The 23,232-nt window shown below is 36.8% G+C and overlaps 1 protein-coding gene and 1 non-coding gene across 2 annotated transcripts in view; both read left to right on the forward strand.

Annotated features, from left to right (window-relative positions):
* The window catches only part of CFAP47 (cilia and flagella associated protein 47), a 423,400-nt gene that overhangs the window by 306,583 nt on the left and 93,585 nt on the right, over positions 1–23,232 (forward strand). Inside the window, exons 53-55 of the mRNA XM_074358969.1 lie at positions 13,152–13,249; positions 21,020–21,195; positions 22,789–22,896. Of these exons, the coding sequence (XP_074215070.1) occupies positions 13,152–13,249; positions 21,020–21,195; positions 22,789–22,896 (382 nt within the window). The remainder of the gene's footprint in view (positions 1–13,151; positions 13,250–21,019; positions 21,196–22,788; positions 22,897–23,232) is intronic.
* Positions 11,131–11,205, forward strand: TRNAT-AGU (transfer RNA threonine (anticodon AGU)). The gene has a single exon. It is a non-coding gene; the product is annotated as a tRNA-Thr (tRNA).

Genomic DNA, 23,232 nt, shown 5'->3' on the forward strand with positions numbered 1-23,232 from the left:
TTTATCTTGGTAAAGAGAAAAATACTAAGACAGAAATTCTGAATCATTGTGACTTTATGAAATTCACATTTGTTAAGTAGAGCACTGGGGTGTTGGACAGTGAACCACGCTGCAACAAAAATCACAAGGGAAAGTGAAATAGAGGAGTTTATTACTCACAGGTCCTGGAGCAGGTGCACCGCACACTTTGAGGAGATCAAGACAGAGTGCAGACAGAGAGGAGGGACCTGGAGCACATGCCTTTATTAGTGTCTTTGGGTGAAGTGCTTTAGAGTTCCCTGGCTAAGGCCAAGTCGGTCAATTCAAACCAAAAAGAGTGGGGTTTTGGTGAGCTTTGTGGGAGTCTGATCTAAGAGAAAGGCCTGGGAGGCTTGGGAGAGTGCTTTATCACAAGGGTAGTTGGGGGAGTCATGTTAGGAAATTACATTTACTTGTGACCATGTGGGCTGTTAACCTTGGTCAACTGGGTACTAGGGTTACTAGGTTACTGGAGTCAACTGAAGACCCTTGCAGGCGGCTTGGTCACACCAAATAGATGCAGAGGCAGCAATATTGTGGCATTGTTTACTTTAACTCTCAGCAAGAAGAAATAAAAATGTCTGGGAGATTATAATGCTTACCACAGTTTTGAACATCCTGGTTTTGGTGTTACTGCAAGACATATACATGGCAATATCCAGTCATCAGCTGAATATTTGGAGTTATAATAAGGTGACAAAATAAGAAAACAGGTTGTAAAGCTTTAGGGTTTCTTCAGTTGAAATTATGCAGGTGAGGCCAAAGAATAAATGACTGTTGTAGATGGATTATGCTAAGAGGTAAACCCTCATCAGAATCTAAGGCAGAAGAACCATGAAGAAAAATCAAGTAGAAGCATTTAGTAGAGTTTCAAAGAAAATTAGAGTATTATGGTGTCATGCTAATGGACTAAACTGCAATGATATTTAATTTTTAAAAGTCTAAGCTGTGGGATGACAGGTTGTAAGATAGAATAAGAGCTAGGAAAAATACATCTATAGATACCCCCAATTCTTCAGACAGGCCTTCCCATATTCCTACTCAAATGGGATTAACCTTTCCATGCCCTGTAGTAACTTGGGTCTTTTTCTTACTGATTGCTCAGCATACATTTCTTTTCAGTTAGAGGAGTTTCTGTTACACAAAATGAGTAAGTTCTGGAGACCTCACGTACAGCCAGGTAGTTATAGCTAACAGGATGGCAACTTATACTTGAAATTTGCTTAGAAGGTAGATCATTGTGTGTGTGTGTCTATTCAGGTTTATTAATTGTGCCACATGTACCTCTTTGGTGGGGGTTGTTAATAGTGGGTGAAGGTATCCATGTATGGGGGCAGGATGTTTATGGGAAAGCTCTGAACCTTCTCAGTTTTGCTGTGAACCTTAAATTTCCCTACAAATTAAGTATTTTTAAGTATGCCATTGGGATTGTGATAGGTATTACATTGAATATACATCACTTTGGGTAGTATAGACATTTTAACAATATTAAGTTAGAAGGTAGATCTTAAGTGTCTTTATGTTCCATGAAAAAAGGATAACTATATAAGATGATAAATCTGTGAGTTAGCTTGATTGTGATGGTTATTTCACAATATATATGTCTATCAGATCAAGTTGTACACCTTAAATATGTACCGTTTTTAATAGTCAGTTGTGTTTCAGTAAAGCTGGGACAAAAAAGAAATGACAATAATTAAATAAGTTTTTTAACCTTCCAAATAAGGAAGTCTGAAAAATGATGGTGATAACACCCAGTTTAAGCGAGGGTCAGATTGAAAGAGACAATCCTATGCATTAAATGGAAATTTGAATTGCTAAAATTTAGAAGAGTGCTTTAACAATGTGTTTAAAATGTTTGAGAATTGTTTATCTCCTTTGATCCAATGATTTCATCCTAAGAAGTTTGTTGGAATAAAATAATCAAAGACATACACAAATATTTTTATATAGGAACATTCCTTATATGATCTACTATGTTAAATAAGTGAAATGTTAATTTTTTAATTTTTAAGTTTTATTTAAAATATTTTTGAGTAGGTATGACCTGCACATAAATTTTTTCAACTTTATTGAAAAATAATCAACATACATCACTGTATAAGTTTAAGGTGTACAGCATAAGGGTTTGATTTACATATGTTGTGAAATGATTACCACACTAGGTTTAGCTAACATCTATCTTGTCATATAGATACAGTAAAAAAAAAAAGTGAGAAAAAAGGAAAAACAATTTTCTCATGATGAGAACTCTTAGAATTTACTCTCTTAACAGCTTTTCTGTATATCTCAGTATTAGCTATAGTCATCACGCTGTACATTACATCCCAAGTACTTATTTTTCATAACTGGAAGTTTGTACCTTTTGACCACTTTCTGTCATTTCCCCTTCCCCCTACCCTCTGCCTCTGGTAACCACGAGTCTGATCTCTTTTTTTAGGAGTTTGGTTTTGTTTGTTTGTTTGTTTGTTTTAGATTCCATGTATAATTGAAATTATGCATTGCTTGTCCTCCATCTGACTTATTTCACTTAGCATAATGCCTTCATGGTCCACCCATGTTGTCACAAATGGCAGAATTTCCTTGTTTTTTTTATAGCTAAATAATGTTCCATTGACTATATGTACCACAACTTCTCTATCCATTCATTCATTAATGGACTCTTAGGTTGTTTCCATGTCTTGGCTACTGTAAATAATGCTGCTATGAACATGAAGGTACAGATAACTTTTAAAGTTAATGTTTTTGTTTCCTTCAGATATATTGCCAGAAGTGGAATTGCTGGGTCATATGGTTATGCTGGTTTTAATTTTATGAGGATCCTCTCTACTGTTTTCCATATTAACTATACCAATTTACAATCCTGCCAGTAGTGCACAGGGTTCTCTTTTCTCCACATCCACGCCAGCATTTGTTATCTCTTATACCTTTGTTCATGGCTGTTCTAACAGGTGCAATATGTCATTGTGCTTTTCATTTGCATTTCCATAATGACTAGTAATGAACTTAAATTTAATAGTAAATATTCTCTGAATGATAGAAATGTGCATATGCAAACACATATATATGGATGTATCAATTATGTGTAATGTGTATATCCCAGTGTATTTACATATGTTTATGTCTGTCTCTATATCTGTGTCCTTACGGATATATTAAACCTGAAATTTTATACAAAAAAAAGTACTTTACTCTTGATCATGAGAAAATGAATGATTTTTATCTTTTTAAGTTTTTCAGTAACTTCTCAAATTGCCATCATGAATGCTACCAATTTTATAATTAGAAAAAAGTTTTAATATGTTTAAAGCCTATAGTTAAACAATGTTTAATAACTATAATTTTTGTTGTTTGTCTCTTAAATAACTTATCATTAATCTCACTCTAACCAATAAATTCATATTCATTATACATTTTTAGCACTGTAGGAATTGTATTAGTTTCATGACAGTACTACCTTATGTGATAGTCACAGGAATTACAAGTAGTAGATGTTCTTGTCCCTGCAATAGTTAATTTTATGAGTCAACTTGGGTGGGTCACAGTGCCCAGATATTAGGTTAAACATTATTCTGGATGTTTCTGTGAAGGTGAGTTTGAATGAGAATTACATTTAATTATTTGTACTTTCAATAAAGAAGATTGCCCTCCATAATGTGGGTGGGTCTCATCTAATCAGTTGAAGGTCTTAATAGCATAAAGACTGACCTCCCCAGAGCAAAAAGGAATTCTCCCAGTAAACTGCCTTTGGACAACTCTATCTCTTTCTCGGATGTCCAGCCTGTTGGCCTAACCTACAGATTTTGGACTTACTAAGGCAGTTATTTGAGCCATGCAATACAGTTTGATACGAGACGGAGAAGATGGCGGAGTAGAAGGACGCTCGCAGGTCACCCTCTCCCACAAATACACCAAGACCCACATCTACAGACCCACTCAGCCAACCAGAGCACCTGCGGAACTCCGACAGAACATCGCCCTCTTCAAAAGATAAAGATGCCAAAAATCTGGTAGGAGAAAAGGAAAAAAGAAAGAACAAAAGGAAAAGCAGCGCGGGACATGTCCCGCGGGGAGGGAGCGGCAAAGGAGGACTGGCGCTCGCTCGCTGGGTCTCCCCTCTCCAACTGAGAGGCCAGCAGGACAGAGGGTGAGCCTCCGAGGCTCGGATCTGTACAGAGCAGCCCTTGACTAACAGAACTAAGTTAAACGGGCACAGAGCGTCCCCCCGACACCCAGCCTGAGACGCTGGCCGGCAGCGGCGGGCAGGGCCAGGCTGCACAAGCCGGGCGGAGGACGGGAGTGGCTGCACGGAGGCAGCCCCAGGGGAACGCAAGGGGCTGCGTGCCGTGGCTGTGGGTGCACAGGGCAGAACAATCTGGGCCCTCCATAAAACAGCAAGGTTGATGTGCTCTCGGGGGAAGGGTGCACACCCCCATCTCTGAAAACCTGTGGAAAGTTTTCGGGGGAAGAGAGGCGGGGCTCAGGCACAGCCGCCATATCCTCCGCGCTGAGCACTCAGGTGGGGGCGGGGGCGAGGGCAAAACCGAAACCCCCATCCACACCGAAGGGCTTAGCAGCCTCAAAGGCCAGACTGAGACTGGCCTGCAGCCCGGGGCAGATAGGATCCTTCCATCCTGGTCCCTCAGAGAACTTGCTCCACAAAGACAAACAAGGAGCTGGGTTTTGGCTCGGAGCAGGGACAGGGCTGTCCCTCGGTCTTCTCCTAGCCCACCCGCGGAGCGCCAACCAGGGCGGAGCGCGCAGCCGCACAGAGAGCGGAACTACCGGCGGTGCAGGTAGAGGGAGAGCGCCCCCACCCCGCCTTTCTGGCAGGAACACAGCCCCTGACCGAGGTGCTGGGAGGGGGCACGACCCGCCCTCCTACCTGGCCAGTCTGCAACATCTGACTGCGGCATCCGGAGGGGCAGCAACCCGCCCGCCCACAGCAGAGAGCTGCACCTGACCCAGTGTTAGGAGGAGGCGCGATCTGCTTGCCGACAGGTGCTGGGAGCATCACAGAAGAGGGCGCCAATGGAGGGCCTCTGAAAACAGCAAGCTGAGCTTTCAAAACAGGACGAAGACAGAAAGACTTCACATTAAAAGCACACAGACTCCAGGAGAACACCGACAAACCCCCCCCCCCTTTTTTTTTTTAAATCTGTTTTTACCTGTTCTATTTTCTATTACTCTCTTAATCCTTAGTTCTTAATTCATTTCTATTTCTCTTGGGTTTTGATGTCCTGCTATTGATTAGACACAGGTTTCAAATACATCTATTCATCCCCCCCCCTTTTTTTGTAAAGGTTTTAAAAGGACGTCTCAACCCGATTAATACTCTGCTTCAACTCGCTCTTCTATTATTCATTATACACTGTTTTCAAATCCTCTTTCTACTTTCTTTTAAAATTCTTTCTCTCTCTTATTTTTTTTCTTTTTTTTCTAAGTTCTATTCCTAAATAGGCATCAGATAGCTAAAATACTTAAGGACCAAAATAAACAACTGATACTCCATAAACCAAGTGCCAAAGAGGTATGAGCAAGATGAAGAAGCAGAAAAACCTTTCCCAATTAAAAGAACAAGAGAAATCCCCTGAAAGAAAGATCAACGAAATAGACATCGATAGCCTACTAGATCAAGATTTCAAAAAAGGAGTGATCGAATTGCTGAAGGAATTAAAAGAGATAGTGTTTAGAGATATAAAATATGTCAAAAATGAAATTGAAGCTATAAAGAAGAGCCAAGTAGAATGGGTAAACTCATTGACAGAGATGAGGAATGATCTAATAGCTGTGCAAAGCCGACTACTAGATAATGCAGAGGAACGAATTAGTGATCTAGAAGACAGGGCAATAGAAAGCACCCATTCAGAAGAACTACAAGAGAAGCAAATAAAAAATAATGAAAATAGCATAAGGGACCTATGGGATAATATAAAGCGTCCCAATCTTCGCATAATAGGGGTCCCAGAAGGAGAAGAAAGATCAAAGGGGATTGAAAAGGTTTTTGAAGAAATCATGACTGAAAACTTCCCAAACTTAAAGAAGGAATCAGATATCCAAGTACAGGAAGCTCAGAGGGTCCCAAACAGGAAGAACCCAAACAGACCCACACCAAGACATATCATAATCAAGATGGCCAGAGTCAAGGATAAAGAAAGGATTCTAAAGGCAGCAAGAGAAAAGCAAAGAGTAAGTTACAAGGGAACCCCCATAAGGCTCTCAGCTGATTTCTCTACACAAACACTACAGGACAGAAGGGAGTGGCAAGATATATTCAAAGCCCTGAATGAAAAAAAGATGCAGCCTAGGATCCTTTATCCAGCAAGGCTATCCTTGAGGATAGAAGGAGAAATATAGAGTTTCACAGACAAAAAAAAGCTGCAGGAGTTTAGCAACACTAAACCCATGCTAAAAGAAATATTGAAAGGGCTATTCTAAATAGAAAAGCAGCAGGATGCTACAGAAATGAGAAACACACAACTGGAAAGGTGATAACTCATGAATTACAAATAAAGTAAACATGAAATTATAAAAGAAGACATACAAATCACTGAGAGTGGGAGAGGGAGGCAGGGAAATATAGAATATTTTTTTCTTTCTTTTTTAAATTTTGTTAACAGTAGGATGGGTTTGAGATCATGTTACTATCAGTTTAATAAAAACAGTTATAGTAATGGGTTGATAGATTTACAAAAAAGGGTAACCACAAGCCAAAAATTTACAAAGGAGTCACAAAAATTAAGTAAAATCCATGATAATACAAAGGAAAATTACCAAACCACAAAAGGAAGAAGAAAGGAACAAAGAGGATATACCAATTCAACTGCAAAGATAAGTTCAAAATGGCAATAAACACACATCTATCATTAATTACTGTAAATGTTAATGGACTAAATGCTCCAGTCAAAAGACACAGCGTGGCAGACTGGATAATAAAGCAAGAACCTTCAATAGGCTGCATACAAGAGACCCACTTTAGGGAGAAGGAGTGAAAGAGTGAAAGGATGGAAAAGGATATTCCAGGCAAATGGAAAAGCCAAAAAAGCAGGTGTTGCAGTACTGATTTCAGACAAAATAGACTTTAAAACAAAGGCCATAAAGAAAGATAAAGAAGGACATTTTATAATGATTAAAGGAGTGATACAAGATGGGGATATTACACTCGTTAATATATATGCACCCAATATAGGAGCACCTAAGTGCATACAAGAATTACTAACAGAGATAAAGGGGGATATTGATGGGAATACAATCATAGTTGGAGATTTTAACACTGCATTAACATCACTAGACAGATCTTCCAGACAGAAAATAAACAAGGTAACAGAGAAATTAAATACTACAATAGAAAAACTAGATTTGGTGGATATTTTCAGAGCATTACACCCCCCAAAAATAGGATATACATTCTTTTCAAGTGCACATGGAACATTTTCCAGGATCGATCATGTACTTGGGCACAAAAGAAACCTCAACAATTTTAAGAAGATAGAAATTATCTCAAATATCTTTACTGACCACAATGCCATGAAACTGGAAATCAACAACAGAGAAACAAAGGAGAAAAAAAGGAAAGCATGGAGATTAAACAATATGTTATTGAAAAAACAAAGGATCAATGAGGAAATCAAAGCTGAAATTAAAAAATACCTTGAGACAAATGATAATGAAAGCACAACCACTCAAAACCTATGGGACACAGCAAAGGCAGTGCTAAGAGGGAAGTTTATAGCGATACAGGCCTTCCTCAAAAAAGAAGAACAATCTCAAATAAACAATTTAACCCACCACCTGAATGAATTAGAAAAAGAAGAACAAAAAGCCCCAAAAAGCACCAGAAGGAAGGAAATAATAAAGATCAGAGAGGAATTAAATACACTAGAGATTAACAAGACCATAGAAAAAATCAACCAAACCAAAAGCTGGTTTTTTGAAAAAGTAAATAAAATCGACAAACCTCTGGCCAAACTCACAAAGAAGAAAAAAGAGAGAGCACAAATTAGCAAAATAAGAAAGGAAAATGGAGAAATTACAACAAACAAAATAGAAATACAGAATATCATACGAGAACATTAGGAAAAACTATATGGAACCAAACTGGATAACCTAGAGGAGATGGACAAGTTTCTGGAAACATACTGTCCACCAAAACTGAATCAAGAAGAATCTGAACGCTTGAAAAATCCGATCACTAGAAAGGAAATAGAAATAGCAATTAAAAACCTCCCTACAAATAAAAGTCCAGGACCGGACGGCTTCACCGGGAATTCTACCAAACATACAAAGAAGAACTCATACCAGTCCTTCTCAAACTCTTCCAGACGATTGAAAAGGAGGGAATACTCCCAAACTCATTCTATGAAGCCACCATCACCCTGATATCAAAACCAGGCAAAGACACTACAAAAAAAGAGAATTATAGGCCAATATCACTGATGAACATAGACGCCAAAATCCTCACCAAAATTTTAGCAAATAGAATCCAACAACACATAAAAAAGATTATACATCATGACCAAGTGGGGTTCATCCCAGGGACACAAGGCTGGTTCAACATACGCAAATCAATCAGTGTAATACATCACATCAACAAGAGAAAGGACAAAAACCACATGATCATCTCAATCGATGCAGAAAAAGCATTTGATAAAATTCAACACCCATTTATGATAAAAACTCTCGCCAAAGTGGGTCTAGAGGGAACATACCTCAACATAATAAAAGCTATATATGACAAACCTACAGCCAGCATAGTACTCAACGGTGAAAAACTCAAAAGCTTCCCACTAAAATCTGGGACAAGACAAGGATGCCCACTATCACCACTCCTATTCAACATAGTCCTGGAAGTCCTAGCCACAGCAGTCAGGCAAGAGAAAGAAATAAAAGGGATCCAAATTGGAAAAGAAGAGGTAAAAGTGTCATTATATGCTGATGACATGCTACTATATATAGAAAACCCTTAAAGGTCCACACAAAAGCTACTAGAGCTGATTGAAAAATTCAGGAAGGTAGCAGGTTACAAAATTAACGTTCAAAAATCAGTTGCATTTCTTTACGCTAACGATAAATCAACAGAAGAAGAAAGTAAAGAAACAATCCCCTTTAAAATAGCACCCAAAGTAATAAAATATCTGGGAATAAATCTAACCAAGGAGGTGAAAGAATTATACACAGAAAACTATAAACCATTGATGAAGGAAATTAAAGAAGACTTTAAAAAATGGAAAGATATTCCATGCTCTTGGATTGGAAGAATCAATATTGTTAAAATGGTCACACTGCCCAAGGCAATCTACAGATTTAATGCAATCCCTATCCAATTACCCAGGACATATTTCACAGAACTAGAAAAAATCATAATAAAATTCATATGGAACCATCAAAGACCTAGAATTGCCAAAGCATTACTGAAGAGAAAGAAAGAGGCTGGAGGAATAACTCTCCCAGACTTCAGACAATACCATAGAGCTACAGTCATCAAGACAGCATGGTATTGGTACCAAAACAGACATATAGACCAATGGAACAGAATAGAGAGCCCAGAAATGAGCCCACAAACTTTTGGTCAACTCATCTTTGACAAAAGAGGCAAGAATATACATTGGAGTGAAGACAGTCTCTTCAGCAAATGGTGTTGGGAAAACTGGACAGCAGCACGTAAAACAATGAAGCTAGAACACTCCCTTACACCATATACAAAAATCAACTCAGAATGGATTAAAGACTTAAACATAAGACAAGATACAATAAATCTCCTAGAGGAAAACATAGGCAAAACATTATCTGACATACATCTCAAAAATTTTCTCCTAGAAGAAATAAAAGCAAGAATAAACAAATGGGACCTAATGAAACTTACAAGCTTCTGCACAGCAAAGGAAACCAGAAATAAAACAAGAAGAAAACCTACGGAATGGGAGAAATTTTTTGCAAGTGAAACCGACAAAGGCTTGATCTCCAGAATATATAAGCAGCTCATACGACTCAATAAGAAAAAAATAAACAACCCAATCCAAAAATGGGCAGAAGACCTAAACAAGCAATTCTCCAAGGAAGACATACAAATGATCAAAAAGCACATGAAAAAATGCTCAATATCACTAATTATCAGAGGAATGCAAATCAAAACTACAATGAGGTATCACCTCACACCAGTCAGAATGGCCGTCATTCAAAAATCCACAAATGACAAATGCTGGAGAGGCTGTGGAGAAAGGGGAACCCTCCTACACTGCTGGTGGGAATGCAGTTTGGTGCAGCCACTATGGAAAACAGTGTGGAGATTCCTCAAAAGACTAGGAATAGACTTACCATATGACCCAGGAATCCCACTCCTGGGCTTGTATCCAGAAGGAAATCTACTTCAGGATGACACCTGCACCCCAATGTTCATAGCAGCACTATTTACAATAGCCAAAACATGGAAACAGCCTAAATGTCCATCAACAGGTGACTGGATAAAGAAGTGGTGGTATATTTATACAATGGAATACTACTCAGCCATAAAAACCGACAACATAATGCCATTTGCAGCAACATGGATGCTCCTGGAGAATGTCATTCTAAGTGAAGTAAGCCAGAAAGAGAAAGAAAAATACCATATGAGATCGCTCATATGTGGAATCTAAAAAAACAAAAACAAAAACAAACAAACAAACAAACAAAAACAAAGCGTAAATAAAGGACAGAAATAGACTCACAGACAGAGAATACAGACTTGTGGTTACCAGGGGGGTGGAGGGTGGGAAGGGATAGACTGGGATTTCAAAATTGTAGAATAGACTACACTGTATAGCACAGGGAAATATACACAAAATGTTATGATAACTCACAGAGATAAAAATGTGACAATGAGTGTGTATATGTCCATGAATAACTGAAAAATTGTGCTGAACACTGGAATTTGACACAACATTGTAAAATGATTATAAATCAATAAAAAATGTTAAAAAAAATACAGTTTGATACAATACAATGCCATTCAGTGCCTTACAATACAGTATAATAATACAGTGCAGTGCCATGTAATGCAATGCAAAACAAAACACTCTTTTTCAGAAGACAGAAACTGAGAATTGCACGAGTCTTGGCTCCTCATTTCATAGGTGGGGAGAGGGTATAGCTCAGTGGTAGAGTGTGTGCTTAGTATGCACGAGGTCCTGGGTTCAATCCCCAGTACCTCCATTTAAAAATAAATAAATAAACCTAATTACCCCTCAGGAAAATAAAATAAAAATAAAAAATACATAGACAAGGAAATAGAGGCCCAAAGAGGCATAATGATCTACCTAATAATTTATTCAAACATAGCAGTTCTTGAAATCTTTAAAATTTGACAATATTGATAAGAATATGCAGATAATGAACTGTCATTAGTCATTGTCAAAGCAAATGAGAAGTAATCTTAAACTGTAATCTAGCTCAACAATGAAGAATAAAGAACATCAAAGTGAGAAGCTGAACAGATAAGAACAAATGGAAAGAACCTGGGTTTGATGCCGGTGGAAACCCTGCTACACCGGACTGTTGTGGTGGAACAGGGTCTGGTTTCAGGATTTGGGAATGTGACTTTGGACATCACCAGGGGCATAAAGGCCTGTTTTTAAAAATTAAAAAAAATAAAAAATTGAGAACCCAGATGTAAACATTATTTTCTCACCTCTTAGTCTTGGTCAAAACCAAAATTCAAGTGAGTAAATTTGAAGATCTAATTAACTTTATTCATCAATTCATTAAGCAGATGGCATTCCATCTAGAAAATAAAAGCTACTCCCAGATTTTATAGAAAGTAGAAAAGAGGTGGACAAGGAGGTTATTTGCAAAAGAAAACAAAAGATTGTTTCAGGGCAAAGTTATCTCTCTAGTGCTGACCAGGAAATTCCAGAAATTTCATTCCTGGGAGAGGTTGAAACTTCAGTTAACTCTTGGTTTACTGACCTAAGGGTGAGTGGCTCCACCTTGAACCTGTTATTTCTTCTTCTTTTTCCTTCTTTTTTTTTTTTTTTTTTTTTTGATAGTTCATTACCCATCTTTTTTGGGGGCTAAATTGCTAGGATCCTCTTTCACATGCCCAAGAAACCAGGAATCTCATGAACTATTCCTGATTTTTAACCTAGGCTATGTTTTTATGGTACTGAAAATGTACTCTATTTGAATTTTAATACCATATTTAGATACTTCTACTTAGAAGTTATGAATACTTCGGCAATTTGAGGGGAAAAGAGTGGTTATGTTGGGGTAAGAGGTTCTTGTCCCAGAAAGAATTTAGAGACAATATGCAGAGGTTAAGAAAGCGAAACAAGGATTTATTAAGGGATAGACCCAGGTGGGTGACTGCCCCGAGTTTCCTTGGCAAGCAAGTTATATGAGTGTAAAAATGGGTGGGCAGAATATTCACTGGTGGGGAGGGGTTTGGGGTCGTCTTTCCTGATCTTCATCCCAGCTCCATCTTCCCAGGTGGGGAGGAGGGATTTTTCGTCATTACTTAGTCTTGATTGGAAAGTTGGATGAGGTAATAATGAACAAAAGGTTACATTCGGATGAGGAGTATCATAAGCAAAAGGTTACATTTGGTCAGAGGTCATAATGATCAAAAGGTTACATTCGGATGGTTGGGATTCCTGTCCTGTCCCACCCTTGTGACTCCAGAACACTTATCAACCCAGAAGGAATGGTTTTTTATCAGTCCAGAGGATCCTGTTTTTCTTGGTCTGTCCAAGGACCCCCGTTGTTCACAAGATGTATGATTTTCTGCCATTTGCCCATGTCACCCTTTCTCTGCTCATATCTAGCTACCTGCCTGCTCTAACGATTACTTCTTTCAAAATATTAATTCTTAACTGAAAAGGAAAACACTCTTATTTTTGTAGGGCACTTAATGAGATACTGGGACAGGCATGAGGCAGGGAGCTTTTCACAGTCTGTTCTCGTGGCCCTGCAAGATGAGGCTTCTTTTTTACTGCTCACAAACTGTGATGAAATCACTTTTCACCCTCCCCTCAGATCTCTTGACAAATGAGTCCATCAAAAAGACTTTGGAAATGATATCTGTTCATGTTTCTCAAATTTTTATATTAAGTATGGTATTCTGAAGCTTATATTAAGATGTGCTATTTTTTTTCTTCTTGCAGATGGTACTATTAACAATTATCGAGTCTGGTATTATCTTGAGATCCATAGCACTCCTGCACCACCCTTAAAAACTACTCAAGTGGAAGGTGCTGCTCTGGTAAGAGACCATTGAATATTTATAGACTCTGTCTTTTTGCAAACAGTTGGAGCTTTTGTTGTGTTACTGAACTCAGGTTCAGCTGCTCAAAAGCCAGTAATTTGAGATGCAAGTGTCAGTAGAAGGAAAAGGTGCTTTAATCAGAAAAGCCAGCAATCTGGGGAGACAGTGGACTCATGTCCAGAGATCAGCTCCAAAGATTCTGCTCAGTCATGACAGTTTTTAAAGGGGAAAATTGAGGGGGAAATCTGAGTGAATCATTGAGGTGGGAGGTTAGGTTCTGCATCCTTCTTCATTGTGTGCAGACTGACTGACTCTTCAGATGTGATCTTGCCCATGTGATCTGCCTATAGGATTGCTAAGGGGGCTACTGGGGGTAGAGAGCTAATCATTCTTTAACTGCTTCATTCTTCAAGGCATGGTGTGCATTCGGGAGAGCATAAGTCAGGAGTTAGTTTCAATTTCCTAGTGATCTCATTCCTTTAACTAGGTTCTTTTAAGGTTAGAGGGGGACAGAAAAGGGCGAACAGGAAAGGGGCAAAAGATCTGCTTTCAGTTGTATACCTAAATCGATGTCCTTAAAAAATATCCATGTTAAATGAGCATATTTGGATAAATTATTCAAATTATAGCAATTTTATTTTAAATCCAGTAATATGCACCTTAAATGCTTATAGAAAGCATCTTTCAATTCTATGGTATCATAATGGCTGTACTGATGAGCATTTTACCTGCGTGTTTCAAGAGTTACTAGCACAGACTTAACCTTAGCCTGTGTGCTTTCCTCACACATGATGAAAACAGGATTGTACTTGCTAGACTCTTTCAGTATTCATTCTCCCTGGTTTCTACAGCAGACCTTTCACTTTGAAATACAGTTCAAGCAACTGTCATCAAGTTGGGGTTTTAAATAATAGTGACAAGGAATAGGATTGTCTTATGTGAAGTATTAAAGTATTAAATCCTGGACTAAATCCATGTCCAGGATTATTTGATAAAGTCAAATATTGAGAGTCTTGATTTAAATGAAACATGAGCACAGTATTGTTATTAATCATGTTTTAACTTGATTTACCTAATTTTATTTAATTATTGTTAGTACTCATTTATTTAAATCAAATATTTAAATTAGCCATAAATAATGGTTATTTTCATTTTTAAATATGCAGGTGGATTTCTTCATAGAGTGATTATTTAGAATCTTCAACTTTTGCTCCAGTATAGAAAATAGAACTTAAAATACTTTGAGTCTATAAATCAATTATTTGCTCACCTTCTTCTCCCTGGGTAAATCTCTGTTGAGGCATAGAAAATGGATGGTTAAACTATTGAAATGCACTCAAGTATCACTTGCAAAAGCTTTCTCTTCTACGTGGAAAATTATTTAATATGATGATGATAGAATCACTTCATTCAGTGAAAATGCTTATTTCCATGACCCTGTTATCACTGCAGAATAGAATCTTTCTTAAAGACTATTTTTAAATGGCATAACGTGAATTATGAAACCACTTGCTGTGGAAAATGATTACTGGAGGAAATTTTCCTCTGCCTTTGTAGGTACTTCTGGCTGGTCAGAGAATTAAACTGACATGAGACAGATTAGCAAGAGAAAATCAAATAAAAGTTTAATAACATGTGTACATGGGAGAGACCCAGCAGAACTAAGTAACTCGCCAAATAGCTGAAACCGGCACCTTAAATACCATCTTTAGTTAGAGACAAAAGAGGATGTTGGGGGTAGTGTTATGGGACTTCTAAGAGGAGGAAGGCAATTCACATGGAGATGGAAAAGCAAATGTTTGGTAAACAATGTTTGCTGGGCCAGGCAGAGGCAATGCGACACAGAGAGAAATTTTAACAAACAGACTCTGCTGGATTCCTGCCTGTCTCTGCACCTAGTTCATACTAGTCTACAGTGATCACTCCCTTCCTGGAACAGGTCCTCTGTCTGTCTCCTGTTAGGCAGTTAGGGGGAAGGTCAGAAATTCTTCCTGAATCTTTTGGGTGTTGATTCTTTCCAATTTGAAATAATCCAAGTGTCGAACAGACATTTTGAGGTGGCAAATTTTGCTCACATATGACAGTTATCTCTTTATCAGGACACAGGAGAAAAAATAACTTTTAAAGTAGGTCCAGAAGAAATTGGGACCATGATGTGGTACCTCAAAAAGGGGGACATTGGCTTCCTTACTAATAAGGAACAAAACTTAGCATCAGCAACTACTAGATTGCTGTAAGCTGGTGTGCTGTACTAATTAAATGTTCACTTTCAACTGAAGTTGGTGAAGGGGAGTCATTTTCAACTAATTCTACCCACATAGGCTACCAATGACAGTGATGTTGTTGCCAAGTTATTTGCATTTTCCCACCTTTCTAATAGTAACCACCTAAGGTAAAAACTTATTATTAGCTCTGTAACTTTCGGACATGAAGATTTAGTTGGTAGGGATGGTATGGGTTCTTTTAAATAATCCCATCAAATAAACCTCTGTGCACTTTTTTTTTTTTTAATGACTATATTCTGGATTGGACCCAGGACCTCAGGCATGCTAAGCACACACTCTGCTGCTGAGCTATACCATCTCCTATGTGCATGTCTTGAAGAGGAAGCTTTCTGAATACTTCAGGAAGTACACTAAAATGATTGTCCTCACCTATATATTGTTTCCTAATTTTTTTTTACTGCATTTGCTGTTTTTGCTAAACTTTTGAGAAATACTTTACTTAATCCTTAAATCATCAGCTGTGGCAATGGAGCTTCAAGACACTAAGCCTTCTCTGATTTTCCACCTGCATCTTAGCTTTTGTGGCATTCAACCCAATTTCCACACTTTCCCTAGAGATGAATCACCAGTTAGAATCTCTTAAAGCAGGGTTTTTGTGAGAAATATTTACTCCTCGAGGCACACAAATTCCATTATTTCTGATAGCCAGTTCCAAAAATCAGATTATATTCACAATAAACAACAATTGGTTGTTAGTAGTCCATTCTCTTTTGTGTAAAGTATTTAGTATTTCTCTTTGAATTTTTTTTCTTCCAGTTTTACTGAGATATAATTGATATACAGCACTACATAAGTTTAAGGTGTTTAAGGTGCACAGCATAATGATTTGGCTTACATACATCATGAAAGTTTAGTGAATATCCATCATCTTATATAGATACAAAATAAAAGAAAAAGAAAAAAAGTTTTTCCCTGTGATGAGAACTTTTAGGATTTAGTCTCTTAACACCATTTTTATATAACATACAGAATTGTTAATTATCTTTATCGGGTTGTACATTATATCCCTAGTATTTATTTATTTTATAACAAGAAGCTTGCACCTATTGACCAACTTCATCCAATTTTCCCTCCCCCACCCTCTGGCTCTGATAACCACAAACTTGACCTCTTTTTCTATGAGTTTGTTAGTTTATTGGTTTGTTGAAGTGTAATTGACCTACAACACTATGTTAGTTCCTGGTGCATGACATAGGGATTCATTATTTTTATACATTATAAAATGATCACCTCTCTCTTGGAAATTTTAACATGTAGTGCCTTCTGTTCCATTTTGTTTGAACACAAAAATCTCTTGTATGTCGTATAGTTTGGCTGTGGGAGAATGATGAGACTAATCTATTGCCTTCCCGTTGATAGTCAGTATAATCCCAATACATAGCAATGAGCTAAAAACAAATCTTGAGTGTGTCAACGACACCTTATACGCTTTAAGTTTTAAATCAGTCGTAGCCTCTATAATATTTGTTCTCTTGTCAGTGACAGTTGCATGACCATTTCTTTACCTGGTTTTTCATTCTATAAGCAACCTTCAGTTAAATGCATTATGTTGTTAGTGATGAGACCCAGAAATCTCTCCACAAGCTAGTAAGAGAGGAGCTTAGTTAAAAACACTATTAATCCACTTGGTGTTAAGTATAATAACATATGAGTTGCCAACCATTTCCAATTAAGTTTCTAGTTTAAAATTTTAGCCTCCATCATATGAAAAAGCTGTATTTTGAGGTATTTACTTTGTTATGTATTTTCTTCTTTCCTTCATATTTTTATATTCTTTATTTTTTCTGTGCCCTGTCACAGAATATATCATGAATTTTGCACATTATTGAAATTTTTCTTCTTCATATAATGTTGAAGTAGCAAAAATTAGCATTCTGCTTTGAATGTATCTTGACAAATTGTGAACAATTCTTAAATCAAATTTTAAAAAAATCTCATGGTCTATTTTGTGTTAAATAATTGTATATATATATATGTGTGTGTGTGTATGTATATATACACATGTAAGAGATTGATTGATTCTCTGTACATATAGGCAAATATATACATATATAGGTGTATACACACACACACACACACACACACATATACATACATATATATTTCTTATTATATCTGTATCTAGAGTGAACCTATCTTAAACAGCCAAGCAGGAGGATACTTCCTAGGAATTTGTCCCTGTAATTAGATAAATATCTGTTTGTCACCGCTTTTCATAGTTTTTCCCCCCTTCAAGGTTATGGGAAATGTCTGAATACACATGAACAAACCTGTAGACTGTTCAGGCGTTTCTGGCTTTTTCACAACTCCTCAGTGCCTATCAGTGTGTCCTCACCCCACGTCATCCCCAGTCTGACATTAGCACCCACCTCGATTGCACCTCTGCATTCTGTATGCCTCAGGTTTGGTGGTGAAGGATTGGAGATGATGGGGTGGGGGTATGAGGCATGACTTCTGTAGGGACAGTGACATGCAGATGGCAGTAGCAGAGGAATGACAACGGTATTTGTAGTTTATAGCTATCTACCTGGGTCATCTGAGTTCTGTACTGCTGACGCTGACTTTTCAATTTGGGAAAATCACCGAGACAGTTTATAGTTATCACTTCTTCTGAATTACATAGAACACTTCAAAATACCCTTCAGGACAGTTTATTTATTGAGTTGGTAATGTTTTCAAATTGATTAAATTAAAATGAAAGTTTTCCTTAATACTATGTCTTATTTAAATTAATATTACTTTGTTTTGGGGGCTCAAAATTAATCCTTGTATAATGAACTCATGATTATCTTCTAGGAAAGGATATGGTGAAAAATACTTCTTGCTAGTGCATATTGAATTGTCATTGACTCAATTAGGCTTTTATGGACAAAAAAAACCCCCATAATCTTTATTTGTTCTGACCCAATGAGAGTAGGAAGTGATGAAGTTTTCATTACAAATACTCTGAATTAAAATTTTGCTCTTCAGAGAAGGTATGAATCTTTTGTTATTTTTGAGACTCCAGAGAATTAGGTTGCAAGGATTCTCCAGAGACTGCAGTGCTGCTTAGTGCTGGTAGTTCAAAGCAGTTGAGGATTGCTGCCTGGAAGGCTGCTCTGTGAAAGATTTTGATGGGGCATCCAGACCTACTGGATAAGAAAGAGTGAAATAATCAGGTAGTGATACTTGCCATGGATGTGTCAAGGAAGAGCAGTAACAAAGATGCCCCTTAGCTGCCAGCCACATTTCCCAAGAGATTTGGCTAACCACGTAGAATGTCACAACACATCTGTAACAAAAAACATACTTCTGTTATATGACTTATAGTTCACAGAGGAAACAGATTTAAAATGGTTTTGTTTTATTTTGAGTTGAAAATTTATATCTGATAAAAGACATAGAGCAATTCAATATTCCAGTACTTTTTTCCTCTTTAGACCAGAGTTTTTCGATGTACAGGTCTCAAAATGAACATTTTTTAAAAATAAATGAATACAGTAGAAGAGAAGAAAATAGAAGTATCAGAGAAATCACATGTGGTAAGAGTAGGGACTGTTTTGTGAAACTTTTTTTTCAGTGGTGTGTGTATATGGGCCAATCGTGATAGAAAATGAATTACTCTGCTGGTGATGGGGAGGGTACAGCTCAGTGGTAGAGCATATGCTTAACATGCATGAGGTCCTGGGCTCAACCCCCAGTACCTCAATCAATCAATCGATCGTAAATCTAATTTCCTCCCCTCCCCCAGAAAAAAAATGAATTATTCTGAAAGTCAGTGGTTTAGATCTTAGCATTTTTACTGCTCTGAAGAAGCTGTAACATTGTCTTAAACTGATGCTGATCTTCTCAGAAAAATATCAGAGTACTAGACCAGCACAAACGTCTAATCCAAAATTTCATTTCTGGACAAGACATTTCAATTTTCTGTTTAAAGACCTGGGCATAGTTTCTAGGCCAATATATGGTTGTTGGTATTTGTTATCATGGCATATTCCTTTGGTTTAGTTGCTGATTTGTGTGACTCTCAGAAACTTTGTAGGAGGCTATGTTCTTTAACAGTCTTATAAAATCTGTCAAGTTACCTAGGAAATAGTAAACTTTGTGATGCAATGCCATTGTTGAGTTCTTTGTATTTTATATTTTTTCCTTCTTTATAATTATGAACCCTGGATATTTTACTATAGGAATTTAATGCCCATTTATTTTAGGAATCTATGATTCTAGTACCCCTTGAAACTATCTTAGATGGTCATTTTTATTGCATTCATAAATAAATCTTATTTGTAACAAATGGTATCTACTGTAATCTAGTAATTGTAAACTTGTATATATCCTTGAATTCCATCTTTCTTACCAGATGTTGTTTACCACACTAAATGCTATTTCCATTCCCCTAAAATACAGTATTTGTCCACTCATAATTTTTAGAGGTAATCAAGCAAATACTTGTTCCATGGATGAAGCTGTCATGTCTCTTGAAGATACGTTTTGTGAATAACTCTCTCCGCATCACCACCCGTCCCCACCAACTTATCAAGGATTTTTTTGTCACTCCTGTAATGTGATTTTATAAACTTCAAAATAGCTCCATGTTCTAAAGTACATCCATTTCCAAGCTTTAAATTATGACTAAAATGTCCAACATTCTCAAATTTCATTTGTTTAAGGCATTATAGACAACTGGTCTTTGTTAAGACTGAGATATATCCTGCCTGTTTAATCACATTTAACATATTTGGTTCAGGTAGTGGTGATCACGGCCGTAGTGGAATGAAATATGTCATTAGCCAGAATGGATCAGAATGCAGATCAGAAAATGTCTTGGAACCTGAAGAGTGCCTTCCAGGACTGAGTGGATGTAGCTTAGGAGGCAGGACAGGAGAAACCAGACAGAAGGAAGGAATCTAAACCAGGAGGGAGTCATATCATCAGCATAATTTGAGTTCTTAGTTGAAATTGTACCTAGAACTTGATGCTCATGTAGAGAGCTGCTTAAACGTGTGTCCTCTGAATCAGCAGCAGCAGCCACAGCTTTTTTAAAATAGAAGTTTTTGAGACCCATTCCAGATCTACTGAATCAGAATCTTTGAGGAAGGGGGCCAGTCCTCTATATCTTAGCAGCCTCTACAGATGATTCTTATGCGTCCTGAAGTCTGAGTGCCACAGCTAGAGGAAACATTGACAGACAGACCTCACAGTAATAATGGTACTAAAGAAAAATATATTTTAAATGTAATTTTGCAGTTTCCTTAGCATTTCGCTCAATGGATCTCTTAGAGTATTTGTTGTTGAAAAAAATAATGTTACCATGTACCAAGGCTAAACAAGGAAAATGTATGAGAGGTTAAAAATGAGTGAGATACATTCAATAGTGGATCAAGGAGAAAAATAAAACACATGGCCTAATGTTGTGTAAAAGTTTTCCTTGCATTGGCTTCCATAGGACAGTGACTCTGTGCTGACACTAGGAGCTGATTATGTTTTTGTTTTGTAATTCTAGGATAATGTTTGTATCAAAATCCCTCTCTTTAATCCAAAAAGGAAAATAATTCACATAAAGGTGCAGTTATCGAGTGCTGCGTTTAGTGGTAACAGGAAACTTTCCCTGTTTCCATTACAATCTGTCAAGTCCGTCATAAGGTATACTCCAGCGACTACAGACTGTAAAGAGGAAAGGTAGGATTTGAGTGTGGCATTATGTTTTATTGTTGATCCTTTGAAATGAATCTGTAAAATTATTTATTTGCATGCTGTAATCATTCAGATTATACTTATTCATAGTTTTAACTTTAATACAATTCATTGATAAAATGTACTAATTCAGAGTTACCATTATTTTTTAGTGCAAAAATATTATTTGTTAGACTATCATGTCAAATAATTCCTAAATTGCTCCTGATATACTCTCTTTCATTTCACTTTTAAATAACCATATTTTTCTGTAAAAACTGAACCAAATGAAAATGATTCCATAAGGACTAAGGGGTAAATTTCCAATTTTCCTAGTGAAAATTCATTTATATTTTATATTCTCAATTAAATACAGATCACTAACATACACCCAAATACATGCATATATTAAGAGTGCAATGACAAGTGTTCTCACAGCATAATTATGAAAAACTTTCTTTGCATTGTGTATTCATATACACACACACAAACACATAGCCTCTATGCTCATGATTAACTTAGCTTATAGTAAAATAATCAACTTTATTTGTTTCAAAAGTCATCTAATTTATTTATTATAGTTTTAAAGATTATACTTAGTATTGGTGTGTACAGTGCATTGCATTACTCTGTGAAGATGCCCTTTGCTAGTTTATATGCTCTTTCAGAGTTAGAATAATTCTTATTTTAATGAACAATAAATAAATGAATATATTTGTGAAATTTCAAAGGATAAAAATTTTATAATGTGAAGCATGAAAATGTAAATTATAATGTATTATAAAAGGCACTATTTTGATAGATTACCATTAGAAATATGGGCTCGTCTTCTCCCCCCAGTGTGACTATAGAGGCTTTGTGAGCACAGACTGAATCTTGAATTTTCTTTATCACCATACATTAAAAGATGTACTTTGGGCTGATACTGACTGACTGCCTGCTCTGTTGTCATCACTGGAACGTGTATTTTACATGCATACATACCTAAAATTCTCACAGTAACCATAAGAGGTAGAAATGATTGCTCCCATTTTATAAGTGATGAAATTGAAGTTCAAAAAGTTAGGTGACTTGTTCAAGGCCGTACAAATAAAAGATGACAGAGCTGGGATACTGGCACAGTTTTACTTTTAGACTATCACACAATCTGTCTCTGTCTCCCCAAAGGTGAGCACATACTGATGATAAAGGAAGCTCTCCAGAGCTGCATGTGACTAGATAGCCTTCACATGAAAATGTGCATGTGTTCGACTCAACAAACTAAATTTGATTTACTCACAGTTCACATGCAGGACTTTGCTTGATATAGCTCCTGTAAGACATTTGAATCACCTCTGTTTAAGCATTTTTCATTGATTCAACAGGAATTTATTAAACACATAGTAATGATAACACTTTTTCTTGAATAATGAAGTGATTTTCTCACCAAAAATGGAAATAATTTTAAATATATCTACAACAAAAGTAGAATGTGTCACAGAGTAATTGTCAAATATTATATTTGAAACTACTTATTTGGGATTTATTTTTTTCCTGCCAAGTTCATATTATGCACAAACTAAAACTGCTGACAAGATTTTGTATATTTCTCTCCACCAGCATTATTTTTCAGCCTCATACAGGTATAGAGTTTTGGTATTTACTGAAGGTAACTACTGATGGACCAGAACCAACCATACTGCCAGAATTAAATTGTGACCTTGGAAAGTAAGTTTTATTCAATAGATAAAATTATTTTGCGGAAGGAAAAAAATTATCTAAAAGAGTATTGTTACAATGCATTTAATCTTCTAAAATAAGACATGAATATATATTTTACTAATTGATTTACTTCTCCAGGGAAGTTTGATATTTAAACTACCGTGTGGAATATATGTAACTGAATCACTATGCTTTATACCAGAAATTAACAAAACTTTGTAAACTGACTACACTTCAATAAATATATAAATAAACAAATGCACACTATCCTGTGGAAAACTTGTGTGAAAGAAAAACAGCTCAGGACTTAGTAAAGAGAGGCTTTTCTTCAAAATGATTATT

Source organism: Camelus bactrianus, chromosome X, assembly GCF_048773025.1.
Source record: "Camelus bactrianus isolate YW-2024 breed Bactrian camel chromosome X, ASM4877302v1, whole genome shotgun sequence".
Lineage (NCBI taxonomy): Eukaryota > Metazoa > Chordata > Mammalia > Artiodactyla > Camelidae > Camelus > Camelus bactrianus.